A 16,704-nucleotide genomic window follows, 5' to 3' on the forward strand; every position below is an offset into this window, starting at 1 on the left:
CCCAGGCTGAAGTGCAGTGGTGCAATCTTGGCTCACTGCAACCTCCGCCTCCCAGGTTCAAGCGATTCTTCTGCCTCAGCCTTCCAAGTAGCTGAGATTACAGGCATGCGCCATCATGCCTGGATTTTTTTTTGTATTTTCAGTAGAGAGGGGGTTTCCCCATGTTGGTCAGGCTGGTCTGGAACTCCTGACCTCAACTGATCCACCTGCCTTGGCCTCCCAAAGTGCTGGGGTTATAGGCATGAGCCACCGTGCCCAACCAATGACAGCATAACATTTTAATGAGAGCAGGTACCATTCTTTCCTTACCCATTGTTTTATAATTAAGGAAATATGGTGTGTTAGAGAGAATAGAGACTTTCTAATCAGTTGGAACTGGTTTGATTCCCAGCTCTGCTCCCTGCTAGCTGGGTAGGTCCTCTGTCCTTTCAGCTTCAGTTTCCTCATTGGAAAAATGGCACTCTAATGCAATATCTTGTGATTTCATAAGGGAGTATAAACATGTAGATGGAGTACTCAGGAGTTCAATAAAAATGATGGCAATTATTAGTTGGGCATTGATGCTATTTCCATATCTTTCGCTATTATAAGTAATACCTGATGAACACTTTTAAATATGGTAAAGAATTGTATTTAGAATTAGGCAGCTGGATTCGGTTTAATTCGGATGATCCTGTTTTGTTGGCAACATCGAAAGCATCACAGTCAGAAGCCATTTAAACGTGTGCTTTCTCCTCTCTGACAGGCCTGATCAGGGTGCTGACTTTGGCCATGGCAATGTCGTACAGCTATTTCACAGTCTGTCCGATCTAGTGCTTTGTTGGCCTAGACATCCACAAGGCTTCGTGGATATTTTTCTTCTTAAAATCTCTCCCTGCATTTTGAATTACTTCTGAATACCTCTCACCTTAAACTCTAAGGTTCATATGGCTTTGAGGGGAGTGCAGTCCCTCCAGATGTGACTGTCTCACCTTGTCTGAAGGTACTTTATCCTGGAAAGCATGTCGAGATGCCCGGCAGAATACTGCTCAATCACATCCTTCACGTCATAAGGCCTCAAAGTCTCCTTGAATTTTTTTTTATAGAGACGGAATTGTAGAATTCTGCAAGGCAAAGTAGAGGCATCTGTGCATCACATGTGGAGAGTGCAGGAAACTATAACAGAAGGCTAGCAAACTCCAGAGCGGGGGGGGGAAGGACCAAAGATAAAAAAGCGTGCTGGAAGAACTTCCAACATTTGGTTCTGGTTCTACCCCTTGAAACACACAGAGTTAGTACATCTCCATCAGGATTACTCCCTTCAATCATTTGAATAATAAGCAAATGATAGTATTAATAAGAGCTAACATTTATTGAGCACTCACTGTATGCCAGACCATGAGCTTAATTAATGCTTTATGAACAATCCTGATAACAGATCCATTTATAGATGATGTGATTGTGATTTGGACCTTCAGCATCATCCCAGGGCCATATAGCTAATAAGGGCTGAGCTGATCCTCAAACCCAGACAGGGTGCTGACAAGGCTGGTGCTCTTAATCACTGTCACACTGCTTGCTATTTGAGGACAGCTGATATATCTCATCCTCAAGAGCCTCTTTAATTATTTTGCTTGGGAGCTCCTAGAAAAGAAAAGCTGGTTTCTGTTCCCTGAGTTTTCTCAGGTTCCTTATAAAATGGGGCACCCAGAACTGGTAGATGAAATCAAAGCCTCACCTCCATCCTTTATTGATTCCTCCCTGGAAAGCAATCAAGTCACCCCTGATGAGTAGTGTTCCTTGGGAGCCTCATCATAAAGTTAACTTCTGTTGAGCACAGAGTTTGTTCAAACCCCTAATCACAGGTCAGTGTCAGGAGGTCACAGCCCTTCCCAGGCCCTTCCATCTGGTGCTTGCGCAAGTCATTTTAATGGTGCATTCAAAGTTCATTTTGTTTGTCATAGCTCGTGGCTTCAGCCTCTAAACATTATTTTTGGTATATTGATTACGGTACTATCTAATTTGCTTGCCATCCTTCCCATCTTTGTGCCATTTTATAAGCCTTCTCTTTACATAGTTCCATACAGGTGAGAATCTATAAACTAAGGCTCACAGGCCAACTCTGGCTCACTGCCTGATTTTAATAGTAAGGTTTGACTGGAACTCAGTCACACTCATTCCTTTAGGCACTGTCTATGGCTGTTTTTGTGCTACAGTGATAGAGCTGAACACTTGCAGCAGAGAACTATGGACCACGAAGCCTAAAACATTTACTTACTATCCGACCCTTTCAAGAAAAGTTTGATGACCTCTGAATTAAGACATCAATGAAAATGCTAAAAGAAGAGAAGAAGACGGTAGAGACCAGACTATGCAGTGTCCCAGCAGAGATCACCCTCCAGGTCAACACAGGTTCATTAACTAGTTTTCTCTGAATAAAGGCTTTCAGCCAGTGAGGAATCCAGATAGCTGTGTTTTCATACAACCACATTTCTGTCATATCCTACATAAAGGTGTCAGGAAAATCCACGTCCAAGGCTTTGCTGAGGTCTATACATTGTAACACTACTGTGCTTCCCTATCTATTGGACTGGGAATCTTGCTGAAAATACCATGATCAGCTGGAGAATTCACCTTAGTTTGTAGAATTCACTGCTACCTTTATGAAGTGCTTACATGCTGATAAAGTTTAGGTAGTAGCATACTTTTTTCCTTTTCTTGCAGAATTCTAAAGCAAAACAGAAATAGCTAGAATGGATTATGGTCTCTGCTGATACAGACAAAAAAACTATAATTTATTATCTTGTTAAAAATGCGAACTAATTAAAATGAACTTTATGGATGAAGTTAGGCTCAAAATGAAAAACCATTTTGAGCAAGAAGTCTCTACAGGAAGAAAACCCTCCACCCTGACGCCCTTTAAAATACATGGTGGTTACAGCCAGAGCAGAACAGAGCAGATGGAAATACTGTCAGGAGGGCTGTGGGACATGTTTATAACAAAGCAGGCACCCAAGAATCACCCATCATGACTTGCTAATGACTGGATCATTTTTCCTGGGGCAGCATACAGTATTTACATACTTTAGGGACCTAACTCAGGGTTAGTGGAGGGGCTTCTCTTCCCCCTTCCCAAAGTTCAAGAGAATTTTATAAGCCTCTTCCTGTGGGAGTTGAGCTGGAGCTGGGGAGGCACACAGGCACAGGTGGGACCACGGGGGCATTACCTGACGGCTCGGATGGCGGCCTTCAGGGTGGGGATCATGTCTTCGACAGGGAAGTCATTCCCATAGCCCCTGTCTTCCGCCATGGGGTCGCCTGTCCCGGCATCTGGGAGGGAGACACGCATAAGAACGGCAGGCCACAGACCCGGAAAAGGCTTGGGGACCCCACTGTTTGGTCAAAGCCTTCCATGCCTCTGGATGTGTCAATCCCCAGAGTCTTTATTTCCATGTTGCAAGACCCCACAGTATTCTCAAGTTGTGATGCTGTTCAGCCTTTCTTGGCACCCTCATTCTTTAATCCAGAAGTCCAAGTCAAAAGTGTGCACAGCTCAGACTGCTAGTGGGGGAAAAGGCTAGCAGGGAGGAGGAGTGAGCTCCGCAGTTCCAGAGTGGCCCCCAGAGCCAGAAGCCAGCAAAGGACACAGAAGCCAGCAAACGACACACACTGTGCAGGTCTTGGAGCCAGATAGGCCTCAGCTGGGACTTTTGTTTGTCAGTCTCTATCCTGGTGACCTTGGAGAGATCACTTTCTGAGCCGCACACATCAGAACCCTTGGAGAGAACTGAATGATACAGTGAGGATTGAGGGCCTGGGTAGGCTCAGACACTGAGGACACAGGCTTTTCTGCATGTCCTCCCTTTGCATAACTAAAAGAGGCACATGAGGCCATGGCTCCTACAGCCTCCAGAGGGCGCTTTTCTGCCACTCTTCCCATGTCCTGGTCTGTAGATCGCTTTGCAACTGGCACCGCCCCATCCTTCAAGTTGACCTCCATAACAATTCAATCATGGGGCGGGGGGTGGGGGGGGACCCTTAGAAACCAAGGTGACAGGTTTCCAGGCTCCTAACTTGGGAGCCTGCAGCCGTAGACTCCTGGGAATACATCACAATGCCTCAGCCCAAGGGACAGGAGGAGTTAGGGAAGCAAGAAGTAGGCTTGGTGAGGGAAGGGAGACAGTTACCTTGTGGACTCAAAGGTTCTTAAGTGGGGAGAGGGAGAGATGAGGAAGGAAGTGAGCTTGGGGGAGGAAGAAGTGGAGGAGACAGGGAGGGAGATAAAAAGGCATTACCTTCAGAACTCTGCCAGAAAGCGTAGGCTTTCATGCGGAAGGCCGTGCGGAAACGCTCTTTATTGTTTAAGCCAACAGGCTTTGGTTCTTTAGAAGGACTTTCTTCTATGGCATCTACATTCAGAGGGGTAAATAGCTTTCCTTTAGTATTGCTACCACGAGGATTAGAAAGGCGAACCCGATCCAAGAGACCCAGCTTTTGGCTACAAAATAAGCAAAAGTGAACAATTTTCCTCCTTCAGTGCAGGCTCTTAAAACTTCCCATCCCTCCATAAAGACTCACACATGTTCCTCCAAAGAGGAATGGGGACTGTGCATTTCACAGTGCTGAATCTGACTCAGCAGCTTGGAATCGGACAGGGCGTGGTTCAAATCCTAGCTCCACAGCTTGCTAGCTCTTACACCCTGGGCAAGACTTCTCTGAATGTCAATTTTCTCATACGCTTAAATGCAGCTTACATGAGATGCCCGCTATAAATTGCCTAGCTCATCCTAGTATGCTGCAGAGATTCATCTTTCCCCATGCCCATTTCCTGCATCAATAACTTCCTGCCTTTCCTGTGTATCATCCCATGGTACCCAGATAGTGATTTACACAGACAAATCCTTATCAAATGATTCCTCCTTGAAAAGAAACTGACAACACAAATGACATAAAGCAGCACTCTTAATTTGGTGTCCACAAACAGACCCTCATGGATAGAATTTGGCAGTCCGTGAGTTTGGATGGGGAAAAACACATTTTTAATTTACTAACTTCTAATGAAAATTTAGCATCTCTTTCCATTATGAATGTGAGCAACAAACTCCAGTAATATCCTAAATGCCTGTGACTTGCCACAACAGAAATCACAGATAATTTTATATCCTGTTATTTCAAGGTATTGTTTATGCTTACGATGGCTTCCAAATTATGGTGGTATTCAATCTGCCACCAGGTTCATCAAAAAATGCATATATATGACTACATCTCAAAATTTTCAAAACTTTGATAATGCTGTTTCCATATAATCAGCTTCTTTTGTATATTGTATTTTGTTTATAGATTCAAAATTATTCTGAGAAGGGGTCCATGGGCTTCATGATACTTCTAGAAGAGTTCCTGGTACAAAGAAAATGGTTAATAATGCCAATATAAAGTTGCCCTGGTGCAAAAAGCCAGCTGCACCTTGACTTAAGCCCAAGTTCACCCTTCCCATCTGGCTGAACTTGGGCAAATCTATGACCTTTTGGAGCCTCAGTTACCTTGTCTGTAAAGTAGGGATAAGCATTCCCTGCTTTATCTGGTTGCAATGAGATGATGTTTGTCCAGGATTTGGCATAGAGTGTGACACACAGCAGGTGCTCTATACATGTTAATTTCTTCCATTTCTCGGCTTTTGCCCCCTTACCCTAGTGAGCACAAAGGATAAAGTCCTTTTTTGTGGTACTTTCCAGAGAGTGCCACATTGCGTGTTTTCACCCAGTGGTATACTCAATGCAGCAGCTTCTGCTCCCTTACCCCACTCAGAGCTTGGCACACAGGAGGCACTCCCTCATGTACTTGTGAAATAAATGAGAGAGTGAATGAATATGGGTGATCAAATCAGCTCTGCATGGGTTTGCGATAATTTTGAGTTTTCTGAAGAGCATGTCTGGTTAGGCTAGTCATGTGCCCCTGCCAGAAGCTGCTGCTACCTTTGAAGCTGGGTGCAGTGTGGAGGTCATGGTGTTGTGGCTGCTGGAAGAGGAGCGAACACTCCTTCTGCCACACAGTCACCCTGTGCTTTCTGAACACCAGGTCCTCGTCTGTCATGGCGGCCTAACAACATCTGCTTCATAGAGGGTTAGGGAGTATTACACCTGATAATTTCTGTAACATTTCTTGCCTACAGTCCAGCATACAGAAAGGCATTATGAAACCTTTGAAAAAACAAACGAGGAATGAATGAATTGAGTATATGAATGAGCAGTGAGCAGTTGTTATTCCTGACTTCCTCTGGATCTGTTCTCTCTCGCCCAGTGCTGTTCCAGCAGTTTGATTGAGGAACTCCATTAATAACCAGCCCAGGATAAATTTAGAAAAACGCCAATGCTCAGCCAGCTCCATCTTCCTTGAACTGAAGTCAACATTTTTGGAATTGCTTTCCTGGCTGCTACTAGATAAATGACTAATAGGACAGAGAATATATCAGAGTCCATGGGCTAAAAGTAGTGAATGAAGCAGGAACTGAGCTGAACACACATTGAAGTCTTTCTGGCACTGCACTCTATGGAGACAGTACATTTCCATGCCTGCCTGCCCCACTGGAATATGTAGTGCTAGCAAGGCAAAGACTCTGCCTGGCTATCTTTGAACACAGCACATTTCCCTGCTCAGAACATCTGAGTGTTCAGTACGGCAACTAAGATCATGGGCAAAACCAGCCTGGTGGAAGCATCCTGACAAACCATGTGACCTAGGACACATCATTTATGCTTTCTGGTCTCCAGTTTCCTCATGGGCAGAATGATGACCATAAGCCCATGCTTTTCATAGATGTTTAAGGGTTAAATGAGGTAATTCATGTCGAGTGCTCAGCCAACTGAGATTCAGGAAGCGCTCAATAGATGCTGGCTGTCATTATTCACTCAGTAAGTAATCCTTTCCCAATAGAAGCAGTAGAAGGCTGACGATGTGTGTGAAAAGGATGGATACAATTCCCTGGGCCACAAATAAAGGTTTTTTTGGTTGTTGTTGTTTAAATGAACTGAGATGAGTTTGAGAGATTCATATATTATTTTACAGTACTTCTTAATGCTAGTCTAAAAAGTTCAACATTGTCATTGCACTCCACTTCTGTAGGAGATAAGTATATGAGGAGCTTAATTCCAGATAAACTAAACAAGACAAAATTAATAGCAGCCACTTTTTCCTGAATTGAAGTTTCAGTATGATTGTTGAATATAAGGAAGATAATGAGAGGACTCTCTTGCTTCTATCTGTACTGGGATTTAGGATTTGCTTGTTAGGCATTTAAATGCTTCACTGCAACCTCAAACAGTCTGGATTGCTTTGGCCACGCTCACTTGAAACCCCATTGGTCACAGATGGCAGTTTAGACGGTGTTAGGAATCCAGATGCATGGAACAAAGTCAGAAGTCTCGGCTCAGAATCGCTCACAGCCATTGCACCTAAGAGGCTTATGGAATTCTTCCTCCAGCAAAGTGGATGATCAGCTTACTTCTTAATTGTGTTGCCTGAAATCCAAGACCTCAAAGGATAATCAAATGCAAGGCAAAGTTCACTGCTGAAACTCAAAACCCAACTCTGTTCTATGCTGTATGGATTTCCAGTGCATAATTAAGGTGTTGTTCTAGGAGGGCACTGCAGATCTTGCAAGAAAAGCCTTCCCCAGAGCTGACATCAGATTTTCTTCGAAAGCTAGGGGTCTTGACATGTTAAATGCAGGCAAACAACTTCCAAATATGAATTGTAAAAACTGCAAATAGGTGGACTGGGCATGGAAAAGTAAAATCAAGGTTGTTCTATCCTGGACAATGCAGCTCTTGTCCTGGGCTCCTCCTTCAGGTATCAGCACGGGGAACTTCAGCCATGTTCAACTCTGTGTAGTTTCTCCACATTCAGTGTTTTGCATGTGCTGTGAACTCGACCTGGGAAAATCTTCATCCCTTTTTTTCATCTAAATGACTCTTACTTTTGTCTAAAACATGGTCCAAGCATCAGCCCCACATCTGGACGTTCAGTCTAGTGGCTACTGAGATCCATCAGACATCCATTCTCTGTGCCCCTAGTCCACTTCAGGCTTTTCTCGTCCATGGCACTCGGCCACTACAGGGAAATATTTGACTTAATAGGGACTCCCTTACTATATCAGTGGTTCTCAATTGGGAGTGATTTTGACCCCCCAGCCAGGGGAGATTTGGCCATGCCTGGAGATATTTGGTTGTCACAACTACTGCTGATATAATAATGGGGAGCACCATTGCCATCTAGTGGGGAGAAGCCAGAGATGCTGTTAAACATCCTGCAATGCACAGGAAATTCCCAGCAAAGAATTATCTGTCACAAATATCAATAGTGCTGAGGTTGAAAAACTGAATGGTAAGCTTTTGGGCCCGAAACTACCATGTTCAACTTGTATATACAGGATCTAGCACAGTGTCTGGAATGTTGCAAGCACTAAAAGTATTATTACAATGTTGAAAGAAGGAAGGAAGTAATAAAACATTCAATTTTCTGATTAACAAAATGCATCTAACCTCAGCTGAGAAAGGGACTGCTGTATAATGGAAAGAGTGTGAACTTTGAAGTAAGAGAACTGAGTTCAAATCTCTGCTCTGTAGTTTATGTTTCACTTAGGAAAGGCATTAACTCAGATTCAATTTCATCTGTAAAACGAAGCTAATATTTATTCATTCAACAAAAATGTGTTCCACACCTTGTAAGTCCCAGGCTCAAGGTAACTTGTTGAACATACATTGGTGATTAAAACCAATGTGGTTTTCCATCTCTAGTGAGCTTATGATAAAGTGAAGAAGACATACAATAAGTAAACAGACATATTCATTGCTAGAAATTTGACAAGGAGACCAAGAGAATGCAGTAATGAAGAAGAACGGGAGGTTGACAGGTAGGGTGGCTTGGGAAGGCGTCTTGAGTGGATGGGAACATAAATTAGGAAACCAATTTCAGTAATCAAGGATTAAGATGATGGTGGTCCAGAGACAGAAGCTGAGATCTGAAGGGTAAGAAGCTGGATTTCAAAGAAAGGAGGCAAGAGCTCTCCAGGCGGAAGAACTGCATGTGGGTGCAAGGGGCATGAGGACTGGACTGTGGCACCAAAGGAAGGGCATGTGGCCAAAACATTCTAAGTGAGAGGCAGAGTGGCACCAGATGAGATCAGAGTCCAGATAAGTCAGAGACTTTAGAAATGAAATACTATTTAAACAGAAATAGAAAATAGGAGTTTCAATTGTATTCTAAGTGTACCTGGGGCCCACAAAGATTTTTGAGGAGAAAGTATTTGAAGTTTGCATTTAAAAAAACACATACCTGTTCATTGCAGCATTACTCACAACAGCCAAAAGGTGGAAGCAACCCAAATGTTGTCCATCAGTGGATAAGTAGATTAAAAAAATGAATGGACATACAACGGGATACCATTTGGTATTAAAATGGAAAGAAATCCTGACACATGTTGCAACATGAATAAACCTTGAGGACATTATGCTAAGTGAAATAAGCCCTTCATAAAAAGACAAATACTATATGATTCCACTTATATGCGATATCAAGTGTGGTCAAGCTCACATAAACAGAAAGTAGAATGGTGGTTTCCAGGCCCTGGGGGCATGGAACAGGGGAGCGTTGTTTAATAGAAATGAAGTTTTAGTTCTGCAAAGTAAAGTGTTCTGAAGATTGGTTTCATAACAATGTGAATATACCAAATACTATAGACCTGTACTTTTTTTTTTTTTTTTTAAACAGGGTCTACATTCTGTCATCCAGGCTGGAATGCAATGGTGTCATTTTGGCTCACTGCAACCTCTGCCTCCTGGGTTCAAGCGATTCTCCTGCCTCAGCCTCCCGAGTTACTGGAATTACAGGTGCTCATCACCACACCTGGCTAATTTTTGTATTTTTAGTAGAAACAGGGTTTTGCTATGTTGGCCAGATTAGTTTCAAACAAGCCTGGCTAATTTTTGTATTTTTAGTAGAAACGGCGTTTTGCCATGTTGGCCAGATTAGTTTTGAACTCTTGAGCTCAGGTGATATGTCCGCCTCGGCCTCCCAAAGTGCTGGGATTAGAGGCATGAGCTGCTGCACCTGGCCAAGATCTGTACTCTTAAAAATGGTTAAGATAGCAACATTTTATGTTATGTGTATCTGACTACAATTTTAAAAAAATTTAAAAAGAACACAATGGGTTTTTTGGTGGAGAATGGATCCATGGTAAGCAAAAACAAAAAAGAGAGACTGAAAAGGAAACCACTGAAGATATCCAGGCAAAAGATGCTACTGCTGTGGAGTAGGGTGATTGCAGTGGGTAGAGTAAGAAGACTAGAACTTTGACATTGATTTTCGACTAGTACACCAATATTCCCTGATGGGTTCTAGATGGGCTGTGAGGAAAAAGACTGATAAATAAACACCCCTGGTTTCTCGTTGCACAGATAGGTTGTGCAATCACATAGGTACCCTTATTATAACCATCATTATAAGCTATTATTTTTGGAGTTGGGCAAGACTTGGAAAAGCAAGTGTGGAGAAAAAATCAAAAGTGGAGTTTGGGACATGTTACTTTTAGGAAGACTGAGAGGCATCGTGTCAAGTAAGAAGTTGGGGACTGTGTCTTTTTTATTCATTGCTGTATTCCCAGACTCTATAATGGTTTCTGGTACACAGGAGTGTCTTAATAAATATTCATTGAATGGTGGATGAATGGATGGATAAGTGAATAGATGATAGAGAGATGAATGGATGGATGAAGATGGGTGCATGGATGATAGATGGATGGATGGTGGATATATGGATGATGAATGAATGGAAGCAGTGTCACTAGAGCCAAAAAAGAGAGTATTTTGAAGAAAGGGGTAATCTGTCTTGTGCCATTTTGATATGAGTGCTCAGTACAATGGTGCAGACTGAGTGCCCAGCACAGAACAGCCAAGCCCACTTATAGGAGTCAAGGCCTTCTCTCCTTCATTCTTTCATCCTTTAATCTTTTCATGTGGAAAGGGTGGGGACTAACAAAAGATCTGCAGTCCCCTTTAAGAGTACTTTTAGAGGCTTCCTAGCACCATGGTCCACCCTGAGAGAGACAGAGAAAGCAGACAGGTAATAAACACCAGTCACCTTCCATATGCCAAACTTTTGAGGCTTTGGTGTCCTATTTTTCTCTCTAAGACTATAAATGAAAGTTGCTGTCTGTGTTTATTTCTTAAGATATTTTATTCTTTAAAATGGGAAATGCTAACTGGAGATGAGATGATAATGAACATGAAGTGGCCAAAAGAAAAGGGGCTTGGAACTTGACGGACCTTCCTTAAATGGTATAAACATTGAAGAAGATGATGATAATTTCTTTCTTTTTTTTTTTTTTTTTTTTCGAGACAGAGTCTTGCTGTGTCACCCAGGCTGGCTCTTGGCTCACTGCAACCTCCGCCTCCCAGGTTCAAGCGATTCTACTGCCTCAGCCTCCCGAGTAGCTGGGATTACAGGCGCACACCACTATGCCCAGCTAATTTTTTCTGTTTTAGTAGAGACGGGGTTTCACCATGTTGCCAAGGCTGGCAATTTCTTTACAGCTTTCACACTGTTCATGGTAGAGCTGGGAGAACCAAATAACTCCTATCTTTTGTGTGATGGTTAATTTTATGTGTCAACTTGACTGAGCCAAGGGATCCTCAGATAGCTGATAAAACATTATTTCTGGATGTGTCTGTGAGGGTGGAAGAGATTAGCAGTTGAATCAGTGGACTGAGAAAAGATTAGCCTTCACCAATGTGGATGGACATCATCTAATCCTTTGAGAGCCCAAATAGATCAAAAGGAGGGAAAAGGTGAATTCACTGTCTTTGTTTGAGCTGGGACATTCATATTCTCTTGCCTTGGAGATTGGAGCTCCTGGTTCTCAGGCCTTTGAACTCCAGGACTTATACCATTGGAGCTCACGGTTCTCAGGCCTTTGGACTTGGACTGAATTACACTGCTGGCTTTCCTGGTTCTCCAGCTTGCAGACAGCAGATTGTGAGATTTCTCAGCTTCTATAATTACGTGACCCAATTCCTATAATAAATCTCCTGTTATACACCTCGATATATTCCATTGGTTCTGTTTTACTGGAGAATTCTGACCACACACTTTATTTCTCTACAGAGGAATTTATTATTTTGTAGCTAGAAACAAAGATTCGCCGTTCATTTAGGTTTTCTGTGCATTTTTCTTGGGACATGGGTGTGCTTCTTAGCTGATCTAATCAATTGACATTTCTAGAGATTTCTCATATAGAATTGATAGATGCGGAGGCAGATGAGGAGGGAAGGTCCCAGGGAATCTCTAACAGGCCTGCGCACTGGGAGGACGGGGTGGGGCCGCAAGAAGTTCCTGCCGTTTGCCCCGGAGAGGAGCCTGGCCTCTCCTGTTTCTGGGTGGTGACTTGGGATGCTATCTGTGAGATGGGGACCTGTTAATAGGAACCCTTCTCGCTTTGCTGTGTGGTTTTTCCTTTTTCCTTTTCCCCAATAAGTTCCGTAACCCCTCTCCCTTCAAAGTGTCTGCATGCCTAATCTTTCCTGGTCATGTGACAAGAACCCGGTTTCTTCCTACAACATTTTTTTGGTGCCCAGAACATGGGATCTGAGGAAAGGAGGGTGAAATGGGGACCCAAAACCTTTAACTTTTGCTTCTGAGCCTTTTGGTCCTATGGCATTTGCTTCATTGTTTTGGGACAGTAATAACACCTATCTTTCCTTTTACAATACAATACTGGAGGTGTTCCACATCCACCCCAAGGGCCACAGACATACGTGCAGGTCAGTTGGACCAGGCAGCTGCCTGCCTCCACTTCCCTACTGGCTGGAGTACATGGCTGTGGTGTGTGCCTCATGTGTGTGCAGTGTCCAATGGCCATGCAGGGTAAGGATGAGCCACAACTGCTGCCTGGGCCCCAAGCAACTGGCTGGCATTCTCCGCCACATGTCCACAGAGTCCCCCCATCCCCCAGCCAGAGAGTCCAGCTCTGTCCCACAATAGTTAAGCTTCTCTCCCTGGTGCAGAAACCATTTGCCATAAGAATAAGAGGTTCTTCCCCCAGTCATCCTTTTCTCTTCTCCACCCTGTCAGCAGTTAACACAGCCGTGCATTTAACCTCCTTTTCTCCACCCTGTCAGCAGATGACTTTTAAACAAGGTGTTTTTTTTTTTCCTTTTAGAAGACATTTTGTTGGGCTGGGAATGATGGGGATCACTGTATTTTTGGTAGAGTTTTAAATGTGAGAAAGGATTTGTGAGGTTAGTCTTAAGCTGTAGCCAATCTGGTGTGCTTTGCATGTCTTTCTGTATGGCTGGTAGCAAACTTTGCTGCAGGCCTCCATCTTGATTTACATCCTTGAGGGCGTGGCCTGTAACCTCCTGGCAGGGCTTTGTTTAGCCTTTGGGCGGCCTGGATTCAATCCTGGCCCAGGGAATGAGTCCTTTCTGGTTTGATATGTGAACTTTTGCGGTTTGTTGATTCCCTTACCCTCCATGAACCACCTTGGATTTTCCTTTCTCTGAGCCTTTAGTAAAGTTTGAAAGCCAGAAATATTGGCTGCTTGGCATGGCTAAAGTCGGCTAATAAGGGAGTTAAAAGGATTTTCTTAAGGCATGCTCACCTTAATTAAAAGTGGATTATCCAAGTTATAGTTATATTTACAAGGACTTTATGTTTTCCTTTTCTTGGACCTTGTTTTGCTGGGAAAAGGTTTTTTTTTTCGGTTGACTGAAATATTTTTCTTCATTTTGCCTTGCCACTTTTAATGCACACATGAGAGGGGAGAGACCTCTGTTTTCCTCCTAGAACCCCAGGAATTAAAAGTACCTGGAGGCCAATAATCCAAATAGGAGATTGGCAAACAAAAGATCTTATGGGGACTGGGTTTTCTTCTGCCTGTCTGTGTAGTTATATATGTGTTGTGTGTGTGATGTCTATAAAAAGAGCTTTAATTAATTGGCCTAAAAGAAGGTAAGTGCTTGGATCAAACATTTTTTAAAGGGAAGATAAAAGCTGTGGTACCTTTCATTTCATGTGACTTTAATCTTTGAAAAATAAAAACAGCCCTAATAATTATTGGTAAAAAGCAGATGTCATCAAAATATAAATAGATGGACTAAATTATGCAGGTCAGATACTAGGTTGGCTAAATGTTTTAAGGTTATAGGCTGCTTTTTTGGCTTTTGAGAACTTTTCAATTTGCCAGCTTCACAACTGGTAAGGCCTGGGGACATGTGGAACTAACTACACCCTTAATTATGTTGGAAGGAGTCAAACCTTGGCTGCACCTAGCACATAATCAAAACAACTTACCAGGTTTTACATTAAAAATTGCTAACAGTTACCATTATGACATGTAATTGAGACTACTGGAAATAGATTTATGTGCAAGGTGTGTAAGAACAGTAAAATGTGTTTTTAATAAAAGATTAGAAAAAAGCATAAAAATATAAATTCTCACCTAAGGCTAAAGAATTGTTTTAAATTAGATATGATAAAGCTAAAAGTTTAAACAAATGGTGGAGGTATTGTAAAAATTAATCTTGCAAAAATTCCACATGTGAACATATTGATTAAATACAAAAGGGTATTATATGGTTTTTCTGTAAATTGAGCATTAAAATAAAAGCACAACAAGGTATTCTCAAGGCACTAATCTCTTTAGCAAAATTTGTAAAGGGTTATAAAAGGTTTTTGCTTTTTTAGAATTTCTGAGTCATCATTTTGGCAAAATAATTTATGGTACTATGTAATTCTATTTCATAATGTCAAGTGCTTTAAGCCTCTAACATATTTAACAGGCTTGCCCAAATCAAACTTCCATTTCAAAACTGTGTTTCCTGATATCTGGATTTTTGGATGCTTCAGAGGGCCTCTAGAGTACCCAGAAAAGAGAAGTAAATAGGATTATTTGACATGTTTATGTATATGGGATTGCTACAGTTGTATTCAATTTTTTTCAGGCTATATTTTGGTGAATAATATCAATATATGTTCCAAAATTGTATGGGATTTCTAAAATTCTAATGTCTAAGTATATGCTATCATAATTAAGGTTATGTTAAGTTATTGGATACCATGAGATAACCAAACTTCTTTGTCAATTGTGTTTCTAACTCTAACTACCTTGGGCATTTTGACAATTGTTGTCTTGTTTTAATCTCTTTCAAAAGATGGTTTATAGTAAGCTACAGAACTTTGGCAGATGCTCTCAAATACAGGTTTCTGATAACTTTGGAGACTGTGCCATTGGAATAAAGAAAAAATGTACAGGACTCATGAAGAGCTAAAATGTTCATGAATATCAAGCAAAACAAGAGCTAACTGAATGAACTCACAGAAAACCAAAGCAATCTTTTTGACTTTTGCTTGCAATATTGCTGGTTTTTGTTTTGTTTTTCAGAGTCAAGGAAACTTACTTTGAACTATTTACAGAATTTAACAATTGAGTAAGGTATACTCTGTGAACAAAATTTGGAGCATGTTTCTTTCTCTCTGCCTGCTTGTCCTAGAATTTGGAAACTAGTTGTGAGTATTCTTTACTCATGGCAATACAGTTGTTTGCATCACTGCAATAAGAATCCATTTTCTTTTGCAACAGGACACAATTGTAGAAACTGGTTGTTTTACCAAGGCTTTGACTGGAAGGGTATTCTTCTCTTTAAGGAGTCAAGCTTGACTTGCAGAGCCAATACAAGCCCCTTGGAAAAAAACTGGCCTCATACCTTTGTCTACACAGTCCCTGTACAGGGTTCCTGACCTGTGGTCAGTAAAAAATGTCACTTTCTAACAGGCCTGGGAGCTCCAAGTTTATCTTGGGACCTTAAGAGGAGAGGATCACCCAACTCATAGGTGTTTGAGGATACAAACCCATGGCTGGGCTCTGCTTTAGAAGGTCTTATCTGAGATTCCTTGTGGGACAGAGTTCCATCAAAGCCAATCTAAAAGGCCTATGTAGAGATAATTATTCTAGCTGCACTTTATGCAAATAATCAGGCCAAGTATAAGACTAAAAGGTATTTTGCAAACAACTCCATCCTATCATGATTTTTTTAAACAAAAACGAGTATTGGAGAGAGAGGAATTATGTCTCAAAACATATTATAAGTTTGTCATTAAATTCTCAACTCATTAGTTGTTTTTAAGTTTTTGCCTACATTTTAGACTAACCCTGATTGTTCCTGTGAACCAACCAGCAATCTCTGGCTGCAGCTCAGAAGAAACAAGAGGGATGGGTAATGTAAAAATCTGGATCAATATCCTAGTTCTGAGCCATTATCTTGCAAATCCTGCTAGATGATGGGAATAAATAGAGTGCCCCTAACCCAGAGGTTTCCTTTTTGGGAAAGTAAGACCAAGAGAGACAAACAAAGCCAAGCACCATGCATCCAAAGAGATCCTTTTCTCTCCCTGTATGTGTCATAAGACATCTTTTTCTGTCCCTTGTTAGAGAAGGACTCCATTCCACAGCTTAACTTTAGTATCCAGCTTATGATAAGGAGTCCATGCAACCCCCCAAGATACATTTTTGTTCCAAACTCAATTCCAAGCTTTGAGTCAAAGCCCTAGGAAAGAAAACTGGATCTGAGGGATCCAGAGGCAGATGATAACACCAGTCAAAAGGCACAGCACAGGTTAGCATGACTGATTCCTGCTGATTAAGCCAAGCTTCCCGTTTCATGGATAAAAACACCC

General features: G+C 42.0%; 1 protein-coding gene and 1 long non-coding RNA gene across 9 annotated transcripts in view; one reads left to right on the forward strand and one right to left on the reverse strand.

Moving 5' to 3' along the window:
- Window positions 1-12,069, forward strand: part of LOC129047551 (uncharacterized) — a 46,416-nt gene extending 34,347 nt beyond the window's left edge. For 4 of the 7 annotated variants that reach the window (XR_008509310.2, XR_010141333.1, XR_008509308.2 and 1 more), the window contains one exon: window positions 2,196-2,442. This is a non-coding gene — a long non-coding RNA (uncharacterized LOC129047551). Of the gene's footprint in view, window positions 1-2,165; window positions 2,443-9,744; window positions 9,864-11,373 lie in introns of those variants that run through there. The other 3 variants (XR_010141331.1, XR_010141334.1, XR_010141332.1) reach the window with 2 other exon arrangements.
- The window catches only part of KCNQ3 (potassium voltage-gated channel subfamily Q member 3), a 358,351-nt gene that overhangs the window by 7,928 nt on the left and 333,719 nt on the right, over window positions 1-16,704 (reverse strand). For both annotated transcript variants that reach the window (XM_009244103.4, XM_063726814.1), the window contains exons 10-12: window positions 4,275-4,477; window positions 3,207-3,309; window positions 972-1,103 (exon numbers count right to left, since the gene is read on the reverse strand). In XM_009244103.4, the coding sequence (XP_009242378.3) occupies window positions 972-1,103; window positions 3,207-3,309; window positions 4,275-4,477 (438 nt within the window). The remainder of the gene's footprint in view (window positions 1-971; window positions 1,104-3,206; window positions 3,310-4,274; window positions 4,478-16,704) is intronic.

This window comes from Pongo abelii, chromosome 7 (assembly GCF_028885655.2).
Source record: "Pongo abelii isolate AG06213 chromosome 7, NHGRI_mPonAbe1-v2.0_pri, whole genome shotgun sequence".
Lineage (NCBI taxonomy): Eukaryota > Metazoa > Chordata > Mammalia > Primates > Hominidae > Pongo > Pongo abelii.